Here is a 22,640-nt window from a genome sequence, read left to right as displayed (position 1 = left end):
CCTCTGCCCGCCCTCTTAAAGGGCCCGCGGCGCCAGGGGAGGCCCTGGGGCTGCGCCGCCCCAGCGTCCTGAGCTGCGTGGGGCAGGGGTTCCAGGAACGGGCAACGGCCGCTCCATATATACATACATAACACATTTACATTATATATATAGATACAGGTTTTCATAGTCTATCATGAATGTATATTTTATATATTGATTTTTCATATATATATATACCTACATATTGGAGCATATATATTTTGGGGTATCCTTCCAGCCCAAAGTGACAACTATGGGTGTGGAGCAGAGCACTGAAAGATGCAGAGCTGTAGGAACGGGACACACACAATGCAAATGGCTGCATCAATCCAAAGGTCCAGTGTCAACGCCAACAGTTTTGTACGAAAACGTGCAGCCCTGAGCCCTGTGTGTGCAGGATCAGACCCTCGGGTACCGCTAATGTAGTTCTTACCTTTTAGTCTATGGCTCAGGGAAAATATGCCAATTCAGCTCCTTCCATTAGTAAAATACACCACATATTTGTGAATAAGCCTTGTAGCTGTGCAGTTAGCACTGAAAATCTACGGTCACTGTAATTAACACCTTCGGTGCGGGTAGAGGTAGCACAGCTGGCAGGGTCCTTGCTCTCGCAGATGCTGAAGTTCACAGAAAGGTGATAGTGCACGAGACAAGCAGGAATTTGCTCAAACACGTGGACATTTTTCCTCCCCCTCACTCTCTACCTTTGCCCCTGCCGCCGCTCTGCGTTCCCGTCAGAAGCGCTCAGACCTCCTCCACCGCAATGTTCAGAGTCAGGGTTTTCCTACAAAAATTCCTGATTCTTCTGCATGTAACTACAAGCACCATCATTGGCAAAACGCTGATGATCCTGTTCCCTAAGGCCATGAAAAGATACATCCTAAAACTAGGCGAAAAGAGCAGAATGAATGAGAATCCAAAGTTTAGCTACGAAAACTGGGGTCCGACTTTTTTCAGCTTCAAGTATCTGCTCTTCGTGCTGAAGGTGAAGTGGAAGAGGCTGGAGGACGAAGCCTACGAAGGACATCCTGCTCCCAACACACCAGTGATGACTCTCAATGGAGAAGCTAGATACCTCTCTGATTTCATGCAAGGTCAGTAAATCCACCGTGCAGCTGGGTTGGCTTTGGCAAGAGGATAAACGAGAAGAGGCTGCTGAGGGCACAGGGACAGGCAGCTGGTGTGAGAGTGCACAACATGGCAGGCCAGGCTATCAGTGTTCACTTGATGGAAAAACTTCAGGATTTTCAAAAACAAGCTGTATTTATAATCCTGGCTACAACACCCCTTCATGCCACTAAGTTCAGGAACCTCTTGCAAAAGCTGGCTCCACCTGGAAATACCTCTTCACTGAAAGGCAAGATAATTTATTTTAGGGAGAGAAGACCCAGAATCAGAACAGCGTGCAGTGACTCACAACTGTTGGCTGTCATTCCCTGTACGTACACAAAGTCCCACACCAGCTCCCTTCACCAGCCTAAAGCCCAGAAAACACACGGTGGGTTTTTTCCAGATTCAAAGTGGCTGGAAATAAAGCAGAAAAAATAGAATTTGTTTTGTACTTTGTCTGCTGCCTCCCACTGAGATCTCCGTAGACCGTGGAATTAATCATTAAGCTGCAGTCTCAATCCCCATGGGAAGCATTACATCCTTCTCTAACTCCGCTTTTCTAATTATATATAGATATATACATATTTATGTAGAAAATAGGATGGACATTTGGAAAAGAGATACACAGTATCTGAAAGAACATACCCCCTTCATTAGATTCTTTAGGATGTGGATCTATGTTAGCAGCAGTTTTTGAAGATAAGCCCAGCCAGAAGGAAGATCTTGAACAGATTTCAGATAATTTAGCATGGCCACAGACATGCTTAAAAATCGTGCAGATTCTCTTTAATTGAGGGCTTGCAAACAGATGCTAACACTTGTGGGCACGTACTCTGTTAATTTGTAAGGAACTGTATAAATACTTTTTGCCAGTGGCTTCTGTAACATCAGTTTAATCAATAATAATATATAACAAGTGTTCTGTTTGGACAAGAAATGGCAGAAATACATGGAAAGCATGAAAGCCTGCAATGCATGACTGAAAAGTCTGCAGCTTCTACTCAGCTCAGCTCAAACGAACACCGCTGAAAAAAATGAAGTCCAATAGGTTCACCAAACAGTATTAAGACAACTCTGAACCACTGTCCTGGGAAAAAAACCTTGCAGATTATCATGTTTAGTGCTTTTTGAGTTCCTTTGTAATAAGTATCTTGGGGAGGCTGTGAGGTCTGACATGCTATATATCCATTTTAGATCAGCTCCCCATCCCAAAATGTTGGTAACTTGAGAATTTGCTGTCGTGATGAGGACACGAGAAGTGACTGCCTTTACAGGGCTTTCCAGAGGAAGGGGTCCCACTGGGTTCAGCTCACTGCTGGATCCAGCTCAGGTCAGAGCCAGGCTAGGGGGGAAAAAAGCATTTTCGTGCCTGTTTTGCATAGATGTAGATGTTCTGCTACTGATTTTAATGTCCAAAAAGTTGTGGGTTAAGTGACTTGCCCACTGCTGCCAAGGAAACAGTTCAGTGCATTGATCTGATTCTGTCCTTCTTTCCACTGATTTAACTACAAACTGTCTCCTTTTTTTTCCCAGATAACCGACCCTTAATCCTGAATTTTGGAAGTTGCACCTGACCTTCATTTATGTTAAAATTTGATGAGTTCAACAAGCTCATCAAAGATTTCAGCCCTATAGCAGATTTCCTTATCGTCTACATTGAAGAAGCTCACGCAGTAGGTACAGTACAAACATCAGAGTGATGCCTACTGAAACTTCAGACCTGTATCATTCCTGTAAGGAAAAGATGTTAAGAAAGGAGTGAGCTGCAAATGGGAAAGAAAACTCCCTCAAATCAAAAGGGGCAATACCAAATCTAGACACTGGTTTGTGTTCCTATTAAGCCAAAGATTTTACTCACACAGCTGACTTTACACCAAGGTGCTCCTGCTGAAGAGACACTCAACTCAGTGAAGTGAAGCACAGAGGTGTATCTTTACTAAACTTCCTCTCAGTGTTAGCACAGCTCCTTTTGGAAAGGAAACAAAAAAAAGGCATTTCATAGAACAAAGGTTAAGTGTGTGATGCCAGCATGTTATATATTTAAAAAAAAAAGTATAATTAATAAAAATAATTTTTATCATGTCTCAAGAACAGCCTGCAGACTCTAATTTGAAAAATATAAACTGTACCCCCTCTTTTATCTACACTGGACTCTTAAGTAACACAGTGGCACCAATTTTATCCCAGTTTTCCCAAATTAAAGAAAAATCTTGGGTCCATTTATTTTAAAAGCTGTGGTGCTCTCAAACTCTAAGGGAGCAGCTTTTGTTTCATGGTAAGTTTAAGTGCTGGGAGTAAATCGCATTGTTCTTTTAACCCAATTTTGGGATATGACACACAGTACATCCCCACCCTTAACACCTACTTAATACGTGCTTGCTAAATCCCTTTCTCATTTGTTTTAGATGGATGGGCTTTTAAAAACAATGTTGTTATTAAAAATCACAGAAGCCTCGAAGATCGAAAAATTGCAGCACAACTTCTTCAGAAAAAAAATCCTTTATGTCCAGTGGTTTTAGACACTATGGAAAATCTTAGCAGCTCAAAATACGCCGCAATGCCAGAACGACTGTATCTACTTCAAGGAGGGAAGGTCATCTATAAGGTAAAAAAAAAGACCAACTATAATAATGAGATTTTTAAATTTCAAAGTAATTTGAGAATGCTTTACATTCAACAGCCAGTATTTCATTCTGTTTCAGAGCTAAAAAATTCACAATTCACTGTAACTGCAAGACAAGCACTGGCAGCAAAACCTGTCTGGGCCCTTTTAATGTACATATTTGATGTACACCTCAGTCTTGCTCAAATATTTATCTTTTGGCTCATGAGGAAACCCTAGGTACATGTAAGCTGGGAGATCCAGGAACGCTTCCCAGCTCCAGGGTCCGGACCTTGGCCCTGTCCCTGTTACACAGCAGGTGTAACCTGTGCATGCAGCATCTCTCACATGAGGCCCAAGCACCCCTGTCCACAGTCCTGAGGCAACTGCTGTGCTCTGCAGGGCTTCTGCTCTGGGTATTTGAACATGGCTCCATTATTTTATTGCCTTTGCAGGGAGGAGCGGGACCTTGGAATTACCACCCCCAGGAAATACGTGCCATCCTGGAAAAAATGAAATAGAAAAAGAAGAGGACTTTGGAATAAAGACTATCTCAATCAAGAAGCTAAATAAATAGGTTTTCATCCACGTAAGAAGAAAAAAAAAAAAAAAGAATTTAAAAATAACAACAGAGACAACAAGAAGAGTGTAGTATTAGCATCTAAAGCACATCTGTAATGTGGTTCATCATATGTTTGTCTAGAGGTTTTCAAGTCTCATCACTACAACCCCAACTACTGTATTGTAGTATCTTACTGCCAGGACTGGATACCAATGTTTGGGCAAGATAAACTTCAGGAGTGGTGACATTTGCAAAAGTCAACTGGCACGCAAAACAAACTATTTCGCATGACTAAGATTCTCTTGTATACATACAATTTTCCTAAATGTTCCCTTTCACTGACTACAGAAGGCTTCTGAAGAACACAAGCTCTATCAGCATTTGTTTCTATTGGTATTTGTTATGATGGTCATGGCATAAAGCACAGGCAGCTGTGACCTGATGGTAGAAAATATTTATAGAAACAAGAGACTGATCTGAAATTATTAAAAATCTATCAGACCACTTCATATGGCTTCAGATTATTTCCCTTCCCACCCCAGTCACTTCTAAGCATTAGTAGACGTTTATATTAACCCTATTAATCCTGAACAGTTTGAGTTGGTAAGAAAGTTACCAATTTAAGAACTTTTGAAGGACTTATTTGACAGTAGGATGACCTCCCATTGAAGTATTCCACATTTTTTTTTTCTATTTAACTCAGAGTGCAAGGGAAACATTTTACAGGAAATAGAGTTTTAATTCATATATTAAGAAAGCCTGATATAAACATACTAATTTAAATGGACTCAGATATGTTCAAGTGTTCTACAGCAACAGTCTAGGTTATAAAACTAGGAAGCTGTTACTACAATTAACAAGAGTACTGCATTACATACATTAAACTGGTGAGGAATACATACTACATCCGTACCTTCATAAACCACTTTAATGCAAGGTTTTAATAATAAATATTCTCTGTGCCACAGATGTCAAAATATAACTTCTTTATAAAAAAATTTGAAGTACAAATTTAAGCTGGACTTAAGTGTTTTCTGGTGTGCCCTCTGCCATCACCCTGTACACTGACACAAAATGATCAAAGGCAGATTTGATGATGAAACGCAAGTAAGTGGCTTGGAAATCAGGAAGCTGTGGAAGAAAAAAGAAAGTTATTGCATTCTCTGTAGTAACATAACTATCATACAACATCTGCAGACGTTTGTTAGACAGAAGGATCTAGATATTTGTATCTGTTTCCAAACTGTGAAAAAATCAAGCTCTTTTAATACATCTAGCCAGCCTCAGAGCTTCTTTAGATGACAACAATTCAAAAAAGTCCCATTCCTCCCGAATACTGCAGTCTTAAAGGCAACAACAGAGAGAAGAAAGATTGCCACACTTCTGAAAAGAGCTATTTCGCATAGTTCAGAGCAGTACACAGGTGCAATTTCATACCATAATCTACAAAGGTGCAGTCAGGATGTGTAATTTCATACCATGATCTACAAATTCCTACATCTAACACCAGCTGAACAGCAATTGTAAGTAATGGCATGTTTTGGTTTTCAGAAGTTTCTCCCCAGTTAGTTTAGACATCCTGTCCCATCAAGCACTACTTTTGTACACTGGAAATACTCACTGGAAATTCTTCCATTTGAAGCTGCCCTTCTGTGTGTTGCAAATCTAGAAAACACAGGTTAAAGCAAATAATGAATAATAATATGCAATGCTGTGAAAAGTATTCACTGGACATCAGAGCTCAAGAAACCTTAGGGACCATAAACTTACATCATATACAGAAATTGTTCTTATATTTTTTACAAGGTGATTTAAGAGAACAAATACTGTTTGCAACATCCTAGTGGGTGCATATATATATATCCTATTCATTACACTATTTCATAAAATGTCACTCAAGAGGCATTAAAAACAAACAAACAAACAACAACAAAAACCAAACAATCCAGGAAATGTCACTCTATTATACTATGTAAGTCTGGTTTTAATTTTTGGAATATAAAAGTGAGTGCACAAGCAGTGCTTTTAGCCCTTACACAGCATTTTACATCTCCAAACTGCTCCAGAGACCAGCAGAGTTCATAAACGTCATTTAAATGTGACTATTACATTAATAAATAATAAAATAATCATCAAGCCACACTTGACTACTCAACAAATAGACATGGGTTTAACAGAAAAAGATCATTATTCCCACAAAATCCCCACTGCTTCAGGTTCAGACTCTTACCTTTTTCAATGCACTGCTCAAAACCTACAGGGTCTTTAGATACGCTTCTTTCAATCCTTAAGGTCCGCACTAAAATATAGACACATTTAAAATATCAACAAGTTCTGATTCTTTATTGATATTTATTCCATCACTTTTCAGCTACAAAGCACTTCAAAAGCATCAACTAATCCATTCTTATGGGGCAGGACTGTAATACAACCACCATCCTTGTGGTCGAAGTTGAACAAACAATAGATTTTTGTGTCTTTTCTGTAACCCTGCCAATGGTCAAGCTCCTGTCTCCATGCTCTGACCTTGTAACAGTCCTTTCTGGTTTAGAACTCACATTTTCCTTCACATTATTTTAAAAAGACTAAGACTGTTCTAAGAAATTATAATAATCAATATTCAAAATAAATAGTTAAAAAGTAGTCCTGTCCATTAAACTACAACAGCCATCACTATGCAACAGAAGAGTTAATTATAAGCTCAATGCAAGATGTTGTAAGAACAAAATAAGTGCAGGTAAGGTAGATTCTCCATCTTTTCCTGATTTATGAAAAACTTTGGACTTCAAGGACAATTGCTTTGTGGAGTTAAATCTTTATGAATCTGTTAAAAGTGGCTACTTACAGAATACAACACTGAAGAGTTTACACACAGGCACAGACACACATTTTAACGTAGCACGTATTACCTACTGCAATGCATCAAGTCTTACCCAAGTAACACTGGATTGTGATTTTGCTGATTTTTACACATTTGGGAAAACCAATAATGAATTCTTGTGGAAACATGCCCGTCGTCGTCCAGAACGTTTCTGAACTTCTGTGGAGAGAACAGGACAAACCCCCCCACCTGTGGCTTTCCAGCTACAACCAAACCTGCAGAAGCATTTTTTATTTGGGGTATTTTGAGCAAACACCAGTATGACAATGATGAAGCTCTCTGGAGGTATTAATACCTCCACGTTCAGGCTCTGTACCACAAAAAAGCTCACGAATGGCGGGCGGGGGTCCTTCAAAAAAGAAGTTAAATTATGTGCCAACACGAGCGGGTAAGCGAAACACACAGCCTGGCGGTGAGAGGCTCCGGTGCCGGCAGCCCCGGGCAGGATCTCTAGGGAGATCGCCCGCCCCGGAGGAGCCGCTTCCCGCCCGGACCCGCGTCCCCTCACGGCCCCTCAGCGCCCCCTCACCCGTCCGCCATGTTCTCGGCGGGGTGGTGCTCGTCGCTGGAGGTGGCCAGGACCAGGGCAGCTCCCGCCGAGCTCAGGCACCAGTCGGTTGCCCTCATCCCGGAGCACCGGGGAGGGCAAAGCCGGCCCCGCCACTACCAGGCAACGGCCCAGCGCCCGCCCTTCCGCCGGCGGGAGCTGCGCGGTGCTTCGCGGGCTCCTGCGGGACCCGTCGCTTCACACTAAGAGCCTCACAAGTGCGGAGCAGCCATAGCCCCTCACAGCCGCGGCGCCCCCTTTCCCGGCTCCCCGCCGGTGCCGTGGCCTCCCGGGAGCCTCACACCCGGGGCCCCGCGCGGAGGGGTGGCGGTGCGGCTGCCGCCGCGGAGGTGGGAGGTTTGAGAGCGGTGAGGTCGCCCCACACAAGCGCTGAGGTAGGTGGACGGTTTCCCGCCGCACCCACCACCTTCAGCCCCGCTCCCGGCGTGCCCCGCGCCGTCCGCCCCCGGCGCGGCTCCGCCCGCGAGCGCTCCGGGATGGGCGGCGGGAGCTCGGAGCCGCGGTGCGGCTGACGGCGCATCGGTGCGGCCCCTCCCGGGGCAGGTAGGTGAGGGCCGAGCCGGCGGGGAGCGGGACGGGGGTCGCTCGCCTCCCTGCCCCAAACCTCCCGGCCCGGCAGTGCGGGGACCTTTCTCCTTGTGCCCCTCGGGGCTGTGCCCGGCCCCGGCACACTCACCCCGGGCAGGACCCGATCCCTTCACAGACCCCCACCCCGGAAAGGGCCCGATCCCCTCGCGCCCCTCTCCCCCGGGCAGCGCCCGATCCCTTCAGCACCCCCTTCCCCACTCCGGGCAGGGCCCGATCCCCTCATGCCCCGCAGGACCTGAGCCCCCAATCCCTCAGGGCAGGAGCTGACACGACCCCATCCCTCCTCAGATCCCGCCATGGGTGGGTTTGCGCCCTCTAGCTCCTCCCCACGACCCCCACTCACAGACCAGAGCCCCCCGGCACCGGCTGGGCTGGGAAAGGGGCACCAGGAGCCTGCCCACTCTCCCGGGGGGGATTCCCCAGCAGGCTGCCCTGCCCTGCTGCAGTCAGCCATTTACCCTCCTCCTCCCCGCGCCTGCCCCAGAGCCGGGCCCAGCTGTGGGGTTCACCTCCCGCACAGCACCCAGACCCGCTCCCACTTGCCCAGGTGCGATGAGCGTCCAGTCCTGGCCACTGCCCCCCAGCCTGGGTTCAGTCACCACATGAGTGGTGTTGGTGGTTTGATGGCAGACAGCACACACCCCTGCTCCGTGCAGCCTGCAATTCCTTGCACTGAGGGTTATTTCACTGTGCTCGGGGCATTGAGGGTTGCCAGGGTCTGGGGGGCTGTGTAGTGTTTTTCTCTGTGGCTATTCTTCACCTGTCTATGGTTTGGGTTTTTTTTGCAGAACTGGATGAAGGGAATGTCTTACTGTCTCCACTCAGAAAGCCACTTGGATACTGGGCCAATATACGTGCGTGAAAATGGGAAGCTGCGCATGGTAAATCAGGGTGCAGGTGGCATACAGAATGTCACTCCAAAAACAAGACCTTTTAGGCTTTTTTCCAGAGGATTTTCGGTGGAGCTTTGTATGAACAGGGAGGACAATAGGGCAAGGAGGCAGAGGACTGATCATTTCATCTTCACATACACTAAAGAGGGGAACCTCCGGTACTCGGCCAAGTCTCTCTTCAGCCTAGTGCTGAGTTACATTTCTGACAATGTTGATCACATTGACTCATTGATTGGTTTCCCAGAGCAGATTGCTGAAAAGCTCTTTTCAGCTGCAGAAGCAAGGCGAAAGTTTACAGAACCAGTAACGGGACTGAGAGCTCTACAGAAGTTTACTGAAGCATATGGCAGTTTGGTGCTATGTTCATTATGCTTGCGAAATAGGTAAGTGTCTTCAGTAACAAATATCGTTGTCTGCTAGTGCTTTTTGCTAGCACATTTGAAGTTTTCCTTAAATGATTTTATTTCAAAAATAATTTTAAAAATAAATCTGTTGGGCTTATGTTTGAATGAAATTACCTGAGCCTTATGTCACTCTTCTTGCTTCCTTTTGCCCCATTCCTTTCCTACAAGTGCAGCTGCTGGTTTCATTCATAATACAGGTAACAGACTACATCCATGTTAACTAACAGGTGATTTTGTGTGAAGGATTTAACCTACAACTATTTTTTAACAATAATAATCAGCACTTGCATAGTACACCCATGCAAACTGGCCTGGGTTTATTTGCTGTAAGCTTGCTGTCCTATTTAATTTTGAGGGATCAGAAGAAGATTGTCTTGTAGGTAAGTTACAAGCTTGGTAGTTGTCCAGGTTTTACACTAGTTTATTGTGGTTCCCACACTGAATGTGCTTTAAGGAGGTTCTGATGGGAGTCCAGCACCAGTTTTTCCATCTACTCAATGTTGATATTGTCTTTCACTAAAAGAGAGTCTTGCCAAGCTTAAAACTGGGTTATGTTTTTAAAGCTTTGTGCCTACTGAAGTCTTCTCTGGTAATATAACTAGTCTATCTTCCATCTGTGCACTTGAAAAAGGGGGATGTTTTATCCAGTTTAAAATCAAAGTACAGGCACATTCATCTGAAGTGCCAAGGGTGTTTTGAGCACAGTAGGAATCTTTGAGCAGAGGTCAATTATCCTTTGTTTTATCCTTTAAACCCACTCCCTTTTTATCTCTAGTACAAATACTTTTTATGGGCTTAATTCGGAAATGAAGTTACCTCTGGCATCTTCTGCCATTACAGAAATCTGAGTTAAGTATCAAGTCTTTGAAATCCAGGAAGATATTCAGGCATTTTCTGATGAATCTTATTTCCAAAAGAGCCTGCTCTTCTCTTCACGACCTCCCTGAGCTAGTGGTGTCTCTCAAGAGCTGGCTTGCGTTTTGACTACACGTATTGCCTTCGCATAGCTGAACTGCACAGCAAAGCGATTTGGCGGGGTAGTTTGATAGGTATACTTGCAGTGGGAGGATGTTAAGGTCCCTTTATTTGCTTGGCCAAAGGGGTGTTCCTTGAGGGATCAAATTAGCAAGTGCCCCTCATTTCAGCAGCGAAGATGCTGACCTCGGGGTTTGTCTTGCCATGGGGAATATAAGGTAAATTCAGGAGAGAGTAGGGAATTTGGGGCTTATCTTGCCACAGGGACAATAAAAAGTAAATGCAGGGAAGATTGGTGAGGTAGTAACTGCGATGTGCTTATTACTGCATATTCATGCATGCCCTTCTTCAGTGGTTTGTTTCTGTCTCTAAACCTCCTGCTGAATAGTTCCTGCACAGATATTTGCATGGCTGCAGAGTGAATCAGATCAGGGAACCAAGACAGCTAAAAGAATAACCCACTGAGGAGCTACTGCCTGGGGTGTACTCAAAGCTCTGGTTGGAGTCCTGCAGATGTCCTATAGGACTTACATCTCTAGAGAAGTATTTTATTTATGTATACAAAAAGTAAATTTTTGCCATTTGACAAGCTATCCTCGTAAATTTGAAGTGGACTTTAAACCTGGATGGATGTGGGTTTGTCTACACTCTTCCTAGATACTGAGGATAAATCAAGTGAAGTTGATTTATGGTAAACTGGAAAGTATATTATGCATTATTCTGAAATAGTACAATAATAATCTATAAAGAAGTCCCTAGTTGCGATGTTCGCTAGTTTTAAAGTCTTAAGTCTTTGTGCAATATTTTGGATCAAAGCAAAACTATGACATTTGTTCAAGGAGAAGACTGCGAACTCAGATGTGTTGTGTGCAGGCTGCACATAAAATGGTCATTAGGACAGCTGGCTAATTTATGTTAATTTTCTTGTAGGTACTTAAAAGAAACAACTGCATTGTGCTTGTAACACTTGAGCATAGAGGTGCCTTTTTGTGTGCCTGAACACTGATAGCTTTTTTTTTTCCTCTTTGCAGATACCTGGTTATCTCTGCAAAGCTAGAAGAAATTAAGTCTTTCCGGGAGCTGACGTGTTTGGATCTCTCCTGTTGTAAACTCGGAGATGAACATGAGTTGCTGGAACACCTCACCAAAGAGGCTCTGTCTAGGTACAGATTTCTTGACATGTAACTAAAAATGACACTTTAGTTTCCTTTCACTAAGTGTTTCAAAGAATCAAGTTGTGACTTTGAAGGAAAGTTTCACAGGCAGCAATGCGTAAGTTTGAAGATTTTGGTTGTCCATAAAACTTGTTCTTGAGATAAATAGAATACAGAATTTATTGTGCACAAAGCACATGATCCAAAGCACATACTGAATCATAAAAGGTCCTACAAATCTACAAGATATCTCATGTTTTTAAATCAACTTCTTATAATTTTCATTGGCCGAGTAAAAACTTCATCTTAAGCATTGGAAGAGTTTTACACTTTCATTTGACGATAAGATTTTGGTACGTTTTGCATCAAAGTGTTGTCTTTAAGTACTCTGGAGAATGTTTCAGTGTTACAATTTTTCCCTGAGTTTTGTTTATCTATGTTATAATATCTCATTGTTTACTTAAAATCATTGCTGTATCTCTTACCAAATTTCCCTCTCCCATTTTGCCAAGCATTTTTCTCTTTTTAGTTCCAAGTGGATTTGAGATTGGCAGCCTTGGTTTAAAGAACCTTATTGTCTTTGTTAGCAAACACTTGTGCTGTAGGATCAGTTTGTCACTGCAGCTCTGGGAATAGCTGGTCAAGTAAGCCCTTAACTCTTGAGCTAGCAGAGGCAATACAAAAATATTTGTTGGTCCTATGAACCCAGGCTTCTTTCTTGCTATTTGTTTACTAATGTTAACAAAGTAGGCTGAAGGGTTGGCAGAGGAAGACCCCAGCCTTCTGACACAGAGGTTTAGGGCATTTTGCAAAACTGTCTAAAATAATGACTGTAAACTATGCGTTTGTATGTCTCTTTGCAGCGTTAAACGGCTTCTCCTGAAAGACAACGCTCTATCAGATGCAGGCCTTCGCAGAATGACAGCACCAGTACGAGTATTGAAAAAGGGACTTGAGAATCTTTTGGTATTAGACTTATCTTGTAAGTACTTCATGGTTTAATATTAGAAGCAATTTGTATCCCTTCTAATAGAGAATTTATCCTCCTTAGTATTGAAGGAATACAATTAATTTGATGATTTCCATGATACTCAACCCCAAATTTCCCCAGCAACTTTCCAGAAGGCACAGATCATACCTATAGTCTCAGCCACTTGCTACTTACCATAAATATTTTTAGTAGTTTGAGAACTGGTATTGTAAATACTTGTATTTTGATCATCAGAGGGCAAAAGTCAGTTTTGACTCACTTTCAAAACATGAAACATACTACAACAAAAGGCCAAAACCCCCTTGTTCCGGTACTAGCTTTTGGAACAAATAGTTTCTTGATATTCTGATCACTTTTTTCCACATCTTGCATCTTCACTAACTTTACTTGATCTTACAGGTAATCCTAAAATCACAGATGTTGGAATCAGATACCTTCTTTCTTTCAAGAAATTGAATTGTTTGGACATTTCTGGGACAGGTCTCAAGGTAAAAAAAGCACCTAAGTTTACTGCATGAATATAATCAAATGTTCTCCTCTGACTGTTTTACTTCCCTTTTCCCTAGGATGTTAATGCCGTCATTAAGCGGATCCAAACACAGATAGGCCTGGTTCACTCAAAAATGCCTCTGAAAGAATTTGACCATAGTAACTGCAAAACAGAGGGATGGGCAGAACAGGTATGGGGTTTTAAGTCTTTAATTCTCTAGAAATTGTCCTTATGGAGTATTAAATCACTGAATTGGAGAGAATAAGGGATAGAGTTGTTTCCAATGATATTTCAAGAAATATTTTAACTGCTTCAAATGTTATTTCAGACAATTTTGCAGTGGGAGCAGGCAGTTATGGAGGCCATCAAGCCACAAGACAACTTGAGATCCAGAACAGCAGCTCTGCACTTCTGTACGTAACTGCATAAAGACCACATAGTTTCGTTTCTTTTCTAGAAGGAATATATATATATGTATATATATAAGTACAAATAGCATCTCAGGTGTGCAGTTTTAGCCATTTGTGTAACTGCATTACACTGTGTTTGAGTTTTTTCATTTGTTAGACTACTGCATAACTCTTAAAAGTAGAGCATGGCAGCACGCTTAGGAGAACATATAATAACTGAGTTTTCTCTTGAAAATTCTGAACTATTTTTCCCTATGCACATTTCAGCAAAGCAGTCAGTATTCCAGGTTGCCTTGGCCAAAACAATTTGCAACACAAGTGTGCATTTTATGGCATAATTCTGTTTTTCCCAAAATCTAAACTTGATTTTTTTTTTCCCCCTGTAGATGGCAAGACACACAAAATAAAGGAAGTAGTCAAATGCAAGCTGGTGGAGGCAGAAACAAATGCATCTGGAAACTTGCAGTTTTATAAGGAAAAAGTTCAAAATTGCCATTTACCTTTGAAAAAGGAGGTTGCAGGCAGCCACGAATTAAAGAACAATAAAAAAAGACCTTTGGCTGAACAAGAGAGAGAAAGGACTTCCAAACAGAAGCATCTGTGCCTCACTGTGGAGGACTGGGATTTATTAAACACCTACTGAGTCAGAAAGAACTGGGTCCTTTGTTTGTTGTTTTCTTGCTGATAACAGAATTTAAACATATTGAGAGGAAGTAACAAAGGAGACCAGTACTGTCAAATCTGGTTGCTGTGATATGCTTGGGGAGGGACAGAGTCAAGGAGAAGGTTGACGATACTACTGTATATTTTCAATACACAATAATTTTTTCAAATAAAGTTTTTGTTGTCATCCTTAACTAATTCTTCTGACAATAGATAGAATTCACAAAAATAGCAGGTGCTATCCTTCCCCCTCTCTTGCCTCTTGAGAGGCAGAGAGACAAATCACTGCAGCTCATCTGAAATGAAGCTGCACTGTGCTTGTCAAGTGCCCTGGGACGTGAATCGTGCTGGCAGAACATAAACCTCAGGGTGGGAGCACCAGGCTGGGCTGACAGAGCTCTGACAACAGGAGGAAGCGAAAAGGAGAAGCACAAGCCTCAGGAGAGCAAGGCAGAGAGACAGTAACCCTTTGCTAACAGGTATTGCAGAAATCTAAAGTAGAACACAAGTCCCTCATCTCTCATTTTAGCCCAGGAAATAAAAGCTGAAACTGGGTTACTGTAGGGATTAGACTGCAGTTGTAATATATTCTCCCTTATAACCAAACTCACTGCATTTGAGAGCATTCTGGGGTTTAAAACCCATTCTCAGCATCTGTGCATGCTTGGGTACTTCCCCATCTAAAAACGGAATTTTTTAACTGAAATATGATTATACATATTTGCTGTAAAAAAACCCCTTGACACTCAGACTCTTGCATTGGTCTGTCTGAAGCCAGGAGCACAGCTGGAATGCTGCAGGTCTGTTAATCATTGAATTCCTGCCGAGTGTTTCTATTATATCAAAGTTGACCGAGGTACACAGTGCCCGTGAGTTGGGCCGTGTGACCATCAGTGTGCTCTCATGCCTAAGACCAAGAATTTACTACAGGTATCCTCTAAATAAGCACTAGTAGAGGACATCTGCCTTTTGCACTGTTGCTTACCATAATTCAAACCCCTTTCTCTGTTCTTTTATTGCTGAATTTGTTCACACCCCCACCCCCGCAAAAGGACTGCAGCCCAAAGCAAGCATACTTGGACTCAAGCCCTACATTTTTTCCCAGAAAATCAAGGCTATTAATAGCTTCCACTGACAACTACATCAGGCCTCTGCAGAGACAAATAACAGCACAAAGAGTAACTGAGCAAAACAGCGTCTGAAGAGGGAGGAAGTAAACTGTGACACTCAAGTATAATCCTCCTCCTGCCACTGTTTCAACGGCCACCAGGGATTTCTTTCACTAGCCCTTCCACCACCGTGGAGATCTGCTAATCTGACTGTGGAGACACACTTGTCCCAGAGGATCATATGCTCCATTTCACATCGGTAAAGCAGCTGGGAGCTGATGCCTTGAGCTGGAAAATAGGCACGTCTTGATTTGACATCAACAGTGTGCCCAGGTCACAGGCTTGTTAGTAAAATAATACAGTACAGCTTTCCTCTCCAGAAGAGGTGTTTTAGAGTACTGTGTTTCTTACACTCTCCATCTCTGGTACAGTTACCCCTTTTCTTAGGTTTCTTGCTGACCAGCAGACTTTTAAACACAGTACTGTGTAAGTTTTTCCCTAGGAAGACTTAAGACACACTACTATGTCCTCAACCCACTAATCTCTGTTTATTGTTCTCTGTAAGGCACACAGCCTCTGCTGACCAGGAACAAGGCAGTAAGAAAATTACAGGAGGAGACTCACCCTGAAATAGAGCGGCTCAGCCAAGTGCCTGCCACATCCCTGGCTGTTTCCAGGCTGGCTTCTGGGTCTTGCTACCTGTGGACTGCTGCTTCGCATGTCTCTCTTGGTTAGTCTCTTCACAGGTGCAAATCCAGAGCAGGATGAGTCCCCAGTTCCTCTCTCCTAACCCAGGGCCATTAATCACAGCTCTGGCCTCCCAGGAGCACTGGCTGGGAACTGATACAGGGACATCAGCTGGAGAGCAACCCTGGGGCTCTGCCCTGCAGGTACTGGATGGGCCAGCTCCTCCGGTGCAGAGATCACACTCCTGATCCCATTTCTTTGTGGTTCAGCTCAACTACAAAGCTGAGAGATGGAAGAAAGGGAGAGGAAGACTGCATTTGCTTTCCCCTTTGCAGCCAGGGACACCTTCCACGCACCCTGAGCCTGCCTCTGTTTCCTCATCCACCTTCCTTTGACTGCTGCCCCATAGAGTCATGCAGCAGCCATAGCCCACCTGCCTCCTCCCAATACAGAGAGCTTGTTGCACATCCTTTTCAAAGCCAAGGCACAGGCAAACAATCCCTGGCTGAACCCAATCTGCATTGGAAAGGAGCTCTTCTTCCCCAGGAAGGAGAAGCTGACCCAGTAGCGCTGCCTCTGAACCATCTTTCCTTGAGCTCATCTTAAGAAATGCTGCAAGACTTCCTTGCTGGTTGTCCCAGAACATATTTTGAGGAACAACAGCAACCACAATAAGGTTTTATTTACCAAGCCCAGCTCAGCCCTGTTGAAGCATTAGATGTCTGTGACTCTCCAGTAAAAATGTGCATCTCGATTTCAGGTTTTGATTGAGGCTAGAAGCTTGCAAGTGAGAAATGTTTACCTAGAAAACTCCTAACCTCTCTTCTGAGCTGCAGCACTGAATGCACTGCTGTAATGTTTTACAGACACAGAGATACAAGCCATCCATCCTAGCCAGGCATGGAGAGGGACAGGTTATTAAATGTGGTTTCCTGTAGTACTGGTTCCACTATGCAGAGTTTTGCCATCTCATTCCAGGTGAAGTATGAGTCAGAATACTGTAAAGCTATTTTAAAAAGATCTCCTGGATCTACAGCTGTATCCCAGCTACAAATTAGGAGAAACATTCACTGTTGATACAAGTCATGGCGACAGGCAGAGTTGCAGATCACAGGACAGAAAGGAAATGAGTGAACAGGGTTTTATTTTTAAAGATCTATGACCTGGGATGGTGTTGGGAAGAAGGTCGCCTGATGTTTATTTTGGGCTTAGAAAAGTAAATGCATACCCTGTAAATGTGGCTTTTTCTCAGAGGTGTGTTAGACACAGATGAGATTTTTCAAAGCAGCGTAGAAAACCTGCATCTTTCTTAAACTTCAGTGGCATGTCTGTATCAGTATCCTGAGGACTGCTTTGAAGGTTTGGCTGCCTGATTCTGCTTTGCTGTCAGAGGAGTGAAACGAGTAGTGAACAGACTCTCTGTCATCCCATGTCGCCCTGGGAGTGGCACTTGGTTTTCTGTTGCTCCCTGCTCTGAGGCTGCAACTTATTTTTCTCCTTTCTCTGCCAACTTCAGTGCAAACACATCCCAGCCCCATGGCTGTTCTCAACCTGGTAAGCTGCTGCTCCAGAACTGCACAGCCCTGAGAGAAGTACATTTTACACACACGCCAGTTCCCTGCCCTGGCACACAGGGACATCTATGTGATCACAAGGACACAGTAATTTGTCCCCACAAACACCCACTTCAGACTTCCTTGCCGTTACACTCTCTGTGTTGGCCTTCGTGGTTTGAGAAGAGTGTAGGAGGTGGCCCATGCAGCAGCTCCCCATTGTGTCACCTGCAGCACAGCGTTCCCAAGGAAGTGTCCTGGGAGCATCAACACAGAACTTTCAAAACACAAACACAGGCTTCTCCTGCCTGTGAGGATATGTCAAAGAGAAATGCTAACACAAGGGCTACAAAGGCTCACCTCACTTAGCTCCTGGTCTTTAGGGTAGTCCTCAATGTACCTTCATCTGGCTGCCTGTAAAGGCACCAGTATGTCCATATAGCAGAAATCCCTTGCCAAGGGTTTGCCAGACATGGTGTCTGTGTTGGCAGCAGCTGGGAAACAGTCTCCAGCAGCGTGCACACAACCCATTGAGTCAACGCTGCAAGAGAGTGCTCTGCCCACGTAGAAAGGACTCACCCTTACATGACAGAAGAACCCTTAAAGGTGTCCTACAGCCAGTGTCCAGCCTGCAGCATGGGCTGCCATATGCACTTCATCCCTGTTCGGTGTCACTGCATGCCGGTCAGTGTGTTGCTGCTGAGGATTTGCTTGGGTTGGAACTCCCCAAGCGGGTGGCAGAGCAGGAGGACACCAAGGCTTAAAGGTGACGAAGCAGGAAATACCCTGTGGTCTCCAACGCTGCTGAGTGCCAAGACTTCATGGTCTGCAGACATACTCATCAGACCAGCTGAGGCAATGCTGGACGCCATCCCTGCACAGCCTCCTAGGGACGCAGGAACAGTACTGGTAGAGCACAGGGCTGCAGCTCCACCACTCCGACCCACATGTGGGGCAGGCAGCCACTGCAAGGGATGGAAAGCATGGAAGAGAAATGGTTCTGCTGCACTGACCCCCTTCCCTCCTCTCTTAAACAGGTAGCTACTCTTTTGTCCCTGGTAGCTACTGAAAAGCCACTGGTGATGACCCTGCATCTCAGAACCCATCAAAGAGGACACTCACTTGATGCTGCTTGTGGGAGACAGCCATGGAGCGTGACACTGCAACAGCCTTTGTGGCAGACATGCCTTCCTGGGAGGAACAACTAGCTGTATTTATTTATTTTAGCAAGCTACTCTAGAGAAAGCTGCTGATACAGGCAGGTCTTGCCCGAGGTTCAGAACCACAGGGGTGACTCAGAAAAGCTGCTGCTCATTTTAGTGAGAGAAGGATCTAGATGCCTTTGAAGCTGCTGAGGCACACATACTGTCTCCTGGCCAGCCACCAGAGGCCAGTTTGAATGATTGCTGCTGCCTGCAGCTACACATTCCAACAAAACTGCTCCACACTAAGCAAAGCTGCAGAGGAAGAACAACTTTTGGGGCTGGGAGAGAAGCATGGAGGCTTTCCTCTCACAGTTGCCACCACGTTGTGACACAGAACCCCTGGTGGCTGATGGGAGGGAGCCCACACAGTTCGTACTGGTGTCCTGTCCCATCTATTCTGTGTTTTCGCAGTGGATGGCAGTCTCCCAGCATTTCCAGCAGCACCAGTGAGCCCCACACCTGTACAGCCTATTTAAATCCATCAGCAGAAAAGACCTTTTGCCCAGAAGTAGCCCAAAGAGAGACTTACAGCTTCCCATCTCGTCTGAGCAGTCTCCGCAGTCGTTCATCCCGTCACACCTCCGATCAGCATAGACCCAGTATGTGGGGTTACTGCAGCGGAAAACCAGGTATCCCGGGAGGCTGTGGGGCACGTCAGCTGCAAGGGTGGACACGCAGGACATGCTCAACTCCATCAGGCACAGACGCACTGCTCAAAATGGGGATGGCAGCTACCAAAGGCTGTTGTCACGGGGAGTCAGTCAGTCTGTCATTCCGCACATGGTATCGGCACGAAACACAGTGCAGATGGGGAAGCTGCAGCTGGAGCGGAACAGGGACGTTTGTGGCTAAGCCAGGAGCAGAGTCTGGGTGCCCTGGGCTTCTGCTTTAAAGAGTTTTTTCCAGGGTAGCTGGACAAAAAAATCAACTCCATAGGCATGCAGCTTAAAAAATGGAGGAATATAGCATTGTGGTTTAAAAATATAAACCAAGGAAAGTCAGAGGAGCTTGGGGTCTTTGATTCCTGGCACTCCCACTGGGTTTTGGGCAGTACTGTCTCTCTGCATCTGCCCTACAAAAGATCTACCAGGTTCATCTGCTCTTGTATGTGTCCAGAAGTGTGAAGCAGGATTAGAGGGGCACTGGCTGCTCAGTGTCACAGCAGGAAGACCAGCATGGAGAGGACAGTGACAAAAAAACCACTCACCACAGAGCTCCTCCTGCTCATCCTCTCCATTCCTGCAGTTGCTGACTCCATCGCAGACCTGGCTGGCTGGGACGCAGGTCACTCTGTCATTGCACAAGAAGCCTGTCCGGTTATTGGAGGCTGCACAGAAGCGGTTCACTGAAGAGAAAGCAAGAAATACTTTATTTTCCAACATTTTCATGGTATGAAGAACATATCAAAGGGAAGAAATGGGGATTTCTGAAATGCATTTGTTACTCTGAAATAACCAGGGGCCAGAATTAATCTCTGGTGGGTTCATGGCAGAGTCTGAAGACTACACCAGCAGTCTGAATCACAATCACACCACCCAGAGTTACCACAGCCCTGTAGAGTAGGACGCTGGAGCTGAGGAACAGCTCATGGTGACTTGGGTTGTCCAAAGCTGGTCCAGCCCCACATCACTCTGCTAGTTCCCTTCCTTCCTCCTGGTCTGCATTGGGAAGCGCCGCTTCATGCACAGTGGTGGACATGAAAGCTCTTCTCATGCAACATCATTTTCTGCCACTCTTATTTTAAAAAAAGGGAAAAAAAAAATCCTTGGGACACAAACCTGGTGCATGTGGCAGGAGTCCCAGTGCCACCGCCAAGCCCACAGTAGCCAGGAGAACGAGCAGTGCCACGGCAGAGATGCAGACACGTCTCTGTGTGCAGCCCCCACGGGTGCTGCATGGCCGGCAGCAGCCTGTTGGGAGGGTAGAGCCAGAGGTGAGGGGCTGGGCAAGGGTCCAGCAGGATCGGGGTGTTTTGGAGCAGAACGGCACAGAGCCGTGAGGGTGATGTTTTGGGGGGCTCTGTGTGTGGGACTGGCAGGGGGTTACTGGGGCTTGGGGGTTGATAGTTGAGTTTTAATAGCTAAATTCTCATGTTAAACAACTCCTTGTAAGGAATTTTGCTGCTTGTGGTGTGGAAGAGCCTGTGCTGCCATTATGGAGCACCAGGACCGAATGGCACAAACACACTTCTCTGAGAGAGCTCACTGAGCACACTGGGGTGGAGAAGCTGGAGAAACTCCTGGCAAGAGCAGTCAAAACACAAGGCAGGTCACTGGAAGGCTGGGAAAGGTGCCTTCCCAGAGCCCACTGCAAAACTCCTCAAGAGAGAAAAATTTCACTTTACAGCATTTTGGGCTTTTTGTCCCAACCAGGACTTTAACACTTCCACAGAACAAGGTTGAATTATCAGCTCAAAATAGTGAGAACTGGCTGAAGAGCAGCCCTTTTCCTCCCCAAAGACATTTCCAGGGTACGAAGGGCAGCAGCCTTCCAGGGAGTCCAGCTTTCAGAAAGTCATGTATGTTGACCAAGCCAAATCCAGAGGCTAAATGTCAAGCCCACAGTCACCGCAGCACAAGAACAGCCCGTGTAACAGCAACACTGATCTGCTGCCCTCATCTCAGCGACCTGCAGCACCAGTGCTTTGTCTCTAAACCAACATTGTATTTTCTTGCATTCTTTTGTATTTCCAGACCAACAGAAAAAAAAAATTAACATGGTCATCTGAGAAACACATAACCGGTCACTTAACACAACCCTGCCTGTGTAACTGGATTTTGGTATTTCTGAACCTAAAGAGGTTTAACCAAAATTTAGAATTTGTTTTAGCTGTGCTTCATATTTACTTAGTTATTGTGTTGTACAAACATCAAGTAAAGGAACAACCTTTGCTCAACAGCAAAGGGATCTGGGTTACAGTTACCACCCCTCTGTCACGCTCGAGAGGGAATTAAACGCAGAACATTTCAGCTTGAAAGTAAAGTGGTGAATTACAGCATGTCTGTGTCTACAAGACAACACGTTTGACCAGAAAGCACAACAGTTGCAAACAGATACGCGTATAAAATGATGGCAGTGATGAAATGTTGCTGCAACCCGATCTACAGGTATGCTATTGATTCTGTTTGAGCTCGCCTTCTCCTTCTTAAAATGATCAAAATTTGCTGAAGTTTGGCTATCAGAAATGTATAGAAAGCTGATGGAAAGCTCATTAGGAACCTCTTCTGTGACAGACAAACACTGCTTATCATGCTGCTGTACCAGAAGACTGCCAACTCCAGGCCAACGAAGAACAGCTTATTAATTTTATAGTCTGGACATTTCACTACACAGAAGGAGGGAAAAAAACCCAAGTCTCAACAGACCATAAATACTATTTGTATTTTACATTACATAGATCATTTCAATTGATGTATACTTTAATAATAACAATGTTAAGCTCTGCATTTTATTTGTTACCTCTTTCTTCAGAGAAGGACTTTGTTGAATCAAAAGTAGCTACATCACCATTTCTCTAGAAGGAAATGAATAAAAGACTGATTACAGAAGCAGCATGCAGTAACCATGCAGGTAGACCTTTCTAGTTCTAATACCATCTTACCCAGGAATATACAATGAACGGCATTATTTTCCATACAAGCAAAAATTGCTTCAGTGGAAAAGTGGCCCAGATTTAATTCACAGAGCGGTCAATTAGATCAACTTTTAAATCTTAGCTACACATTTGTAAAACAAACACTAATGCAAGTTCAACACTTGATATCAGTACTTTCC

The 22,640-nt window shown here is 44.5% G+C and overlaps 4 protein-coding genes across 7 annotated transcripts; 2 read left to right on the top strand and 2 right to left on the bottom strand.

The window, feature by feature from the left end:
* The first annotated feature begins 722 nt into the window (after positions 1-722).
* On the top strand, positions 723-4,804 carry DIO1 (iodothyronine deiodinase 1). Its single transcript, XM_065841951.2, has 4 exons — positions 723-1,115; positions 2,665-2,808; positions 3,537-3,736; positions 4,189-4,804. Exons 1-4 carry the CDS (start codon positions 785-787, stop codon positions 4,252-4,254), a joined length of 741 nt encoding a protein of 246 aa, XP_065698023.2. The 5' UTR covers positions 723-784; the 3' UTR covers positions 4,255-4,804.
* Positions 4,805-5,013: 209 nt separating this feature from the next.
* Positions 5,014-8,071, bottom strand: IFT25 (intraflagellar transport 25). 2 transcript variants are annotated; one of them, XM_065841953.2, is made up of 5 exons: positions 7,940-8,071; positions 7,229-7,335; positions 6,526-6,594; positions 5,917-5,960; positions 5,014-5,426 (listed from the first exon to the last, which is right to left on the bottom strand). In XM_065841953.2, the coding sequence occupies exons 1-5, from the start codon at positions 7,954-7,956 to the stop codon at positions 5,319-5,321; spliced, it is 345 nt and encodes a 114-aa protein (XP_065698025.1). In that variant the 5' UTR covers positions 7,957-8,071; the 3' UTR covers positions 5,014-5,318. The 2 variants fall into 2 exon arrangements, with proteins under 2 accessions (XP_065698025.1, XP_065698024.1); XM_065841952.2 differs by lacking the exon at positions 7,940-8,071 and adding an exon at positions 7,706-7,833.
* On the top strand, positions 7,991-14,506 carry LRRC42 (leucine rich repeat containing 42). Of its 3 annotated transcripts, none has more exons than XM_071810220.1 (8): positions 7,991-8,118; positions 9,121-9,608; positions 11,636-11,767; positions 12,622-12,740; positions 13,149-13,237; positions 13,316-13,429; positions 13,568-13,652; positions 14,036-14,506. In XM_071810220.1, the coding sequence occupies exons 2-8, from the start codon at positions 9,127-9,129 to the stop codon at positions 14,290-14,292; spliced, it is 1,278 nt and encodes a 425-aa protein (XP_071666321.1). In that variant the 5' UTR covers positions 7,991-8,118; positions 9,121-9,126; the 3' UTR covers positions 14,293-14,506. The 3 variants fall into 3 exon arrangements, with proteins under 3 accessions (XP_071666321.1, XP_065698021.1, XP_065698022.1); XM_065841949.2 differs by lacking the exon at positions 7,991-8,118 and adding an exon at positions 8,166-8,287; XM_065841950.2 differs by lacking the exon at positions 7,991-8,118 and adding an exon at positions 8,198-8,291.
* Positions 14,507-15,417: 911 nt separating this feature from the next.
* On the bottom strand, positions 15,418-20,248 carry LDLRAD1 (low density lipoprotein receptor class A domain containing 1). The gene is made up of 3 exons (XM_065842654.2): positions 20,074-20,248; positions 19,396-19,524; positions 15,418-18,626 (listed from the first exon to the last, which is right to left on the bottom strand). Exons 1-3 carry the CDS (start codon positions 20,246-20,248, stop codon positions 18,481-18,483), a joined length of 450 nt encoding a protein of 149 aa, XP_065698726.2. The 3' UTR covers positions 15,418-18,480.
* Between the last annotated feature and the right edge of the window lie 2,392 nt (positions 20,249-22,640).

This window comes from Patagioenas fasciata, chromosome 6 (genome assembly GCF_037038585.1).
Source record: "Patagioenas fasciata isolate bPatFas1 chromosome 6, bPatFas1.hap1, whole genome shotgun sequence".
NCBI lineage: Eukaryota > Metazoa > Chordata > Aves > Columbiformes > Columbidae > Patagioenas > Patagioenas fasciata.
Note: the sequence above shows the minus strand (reverse complement) of the source record. Positions and strands in the feature narration are given on the sequence as shown.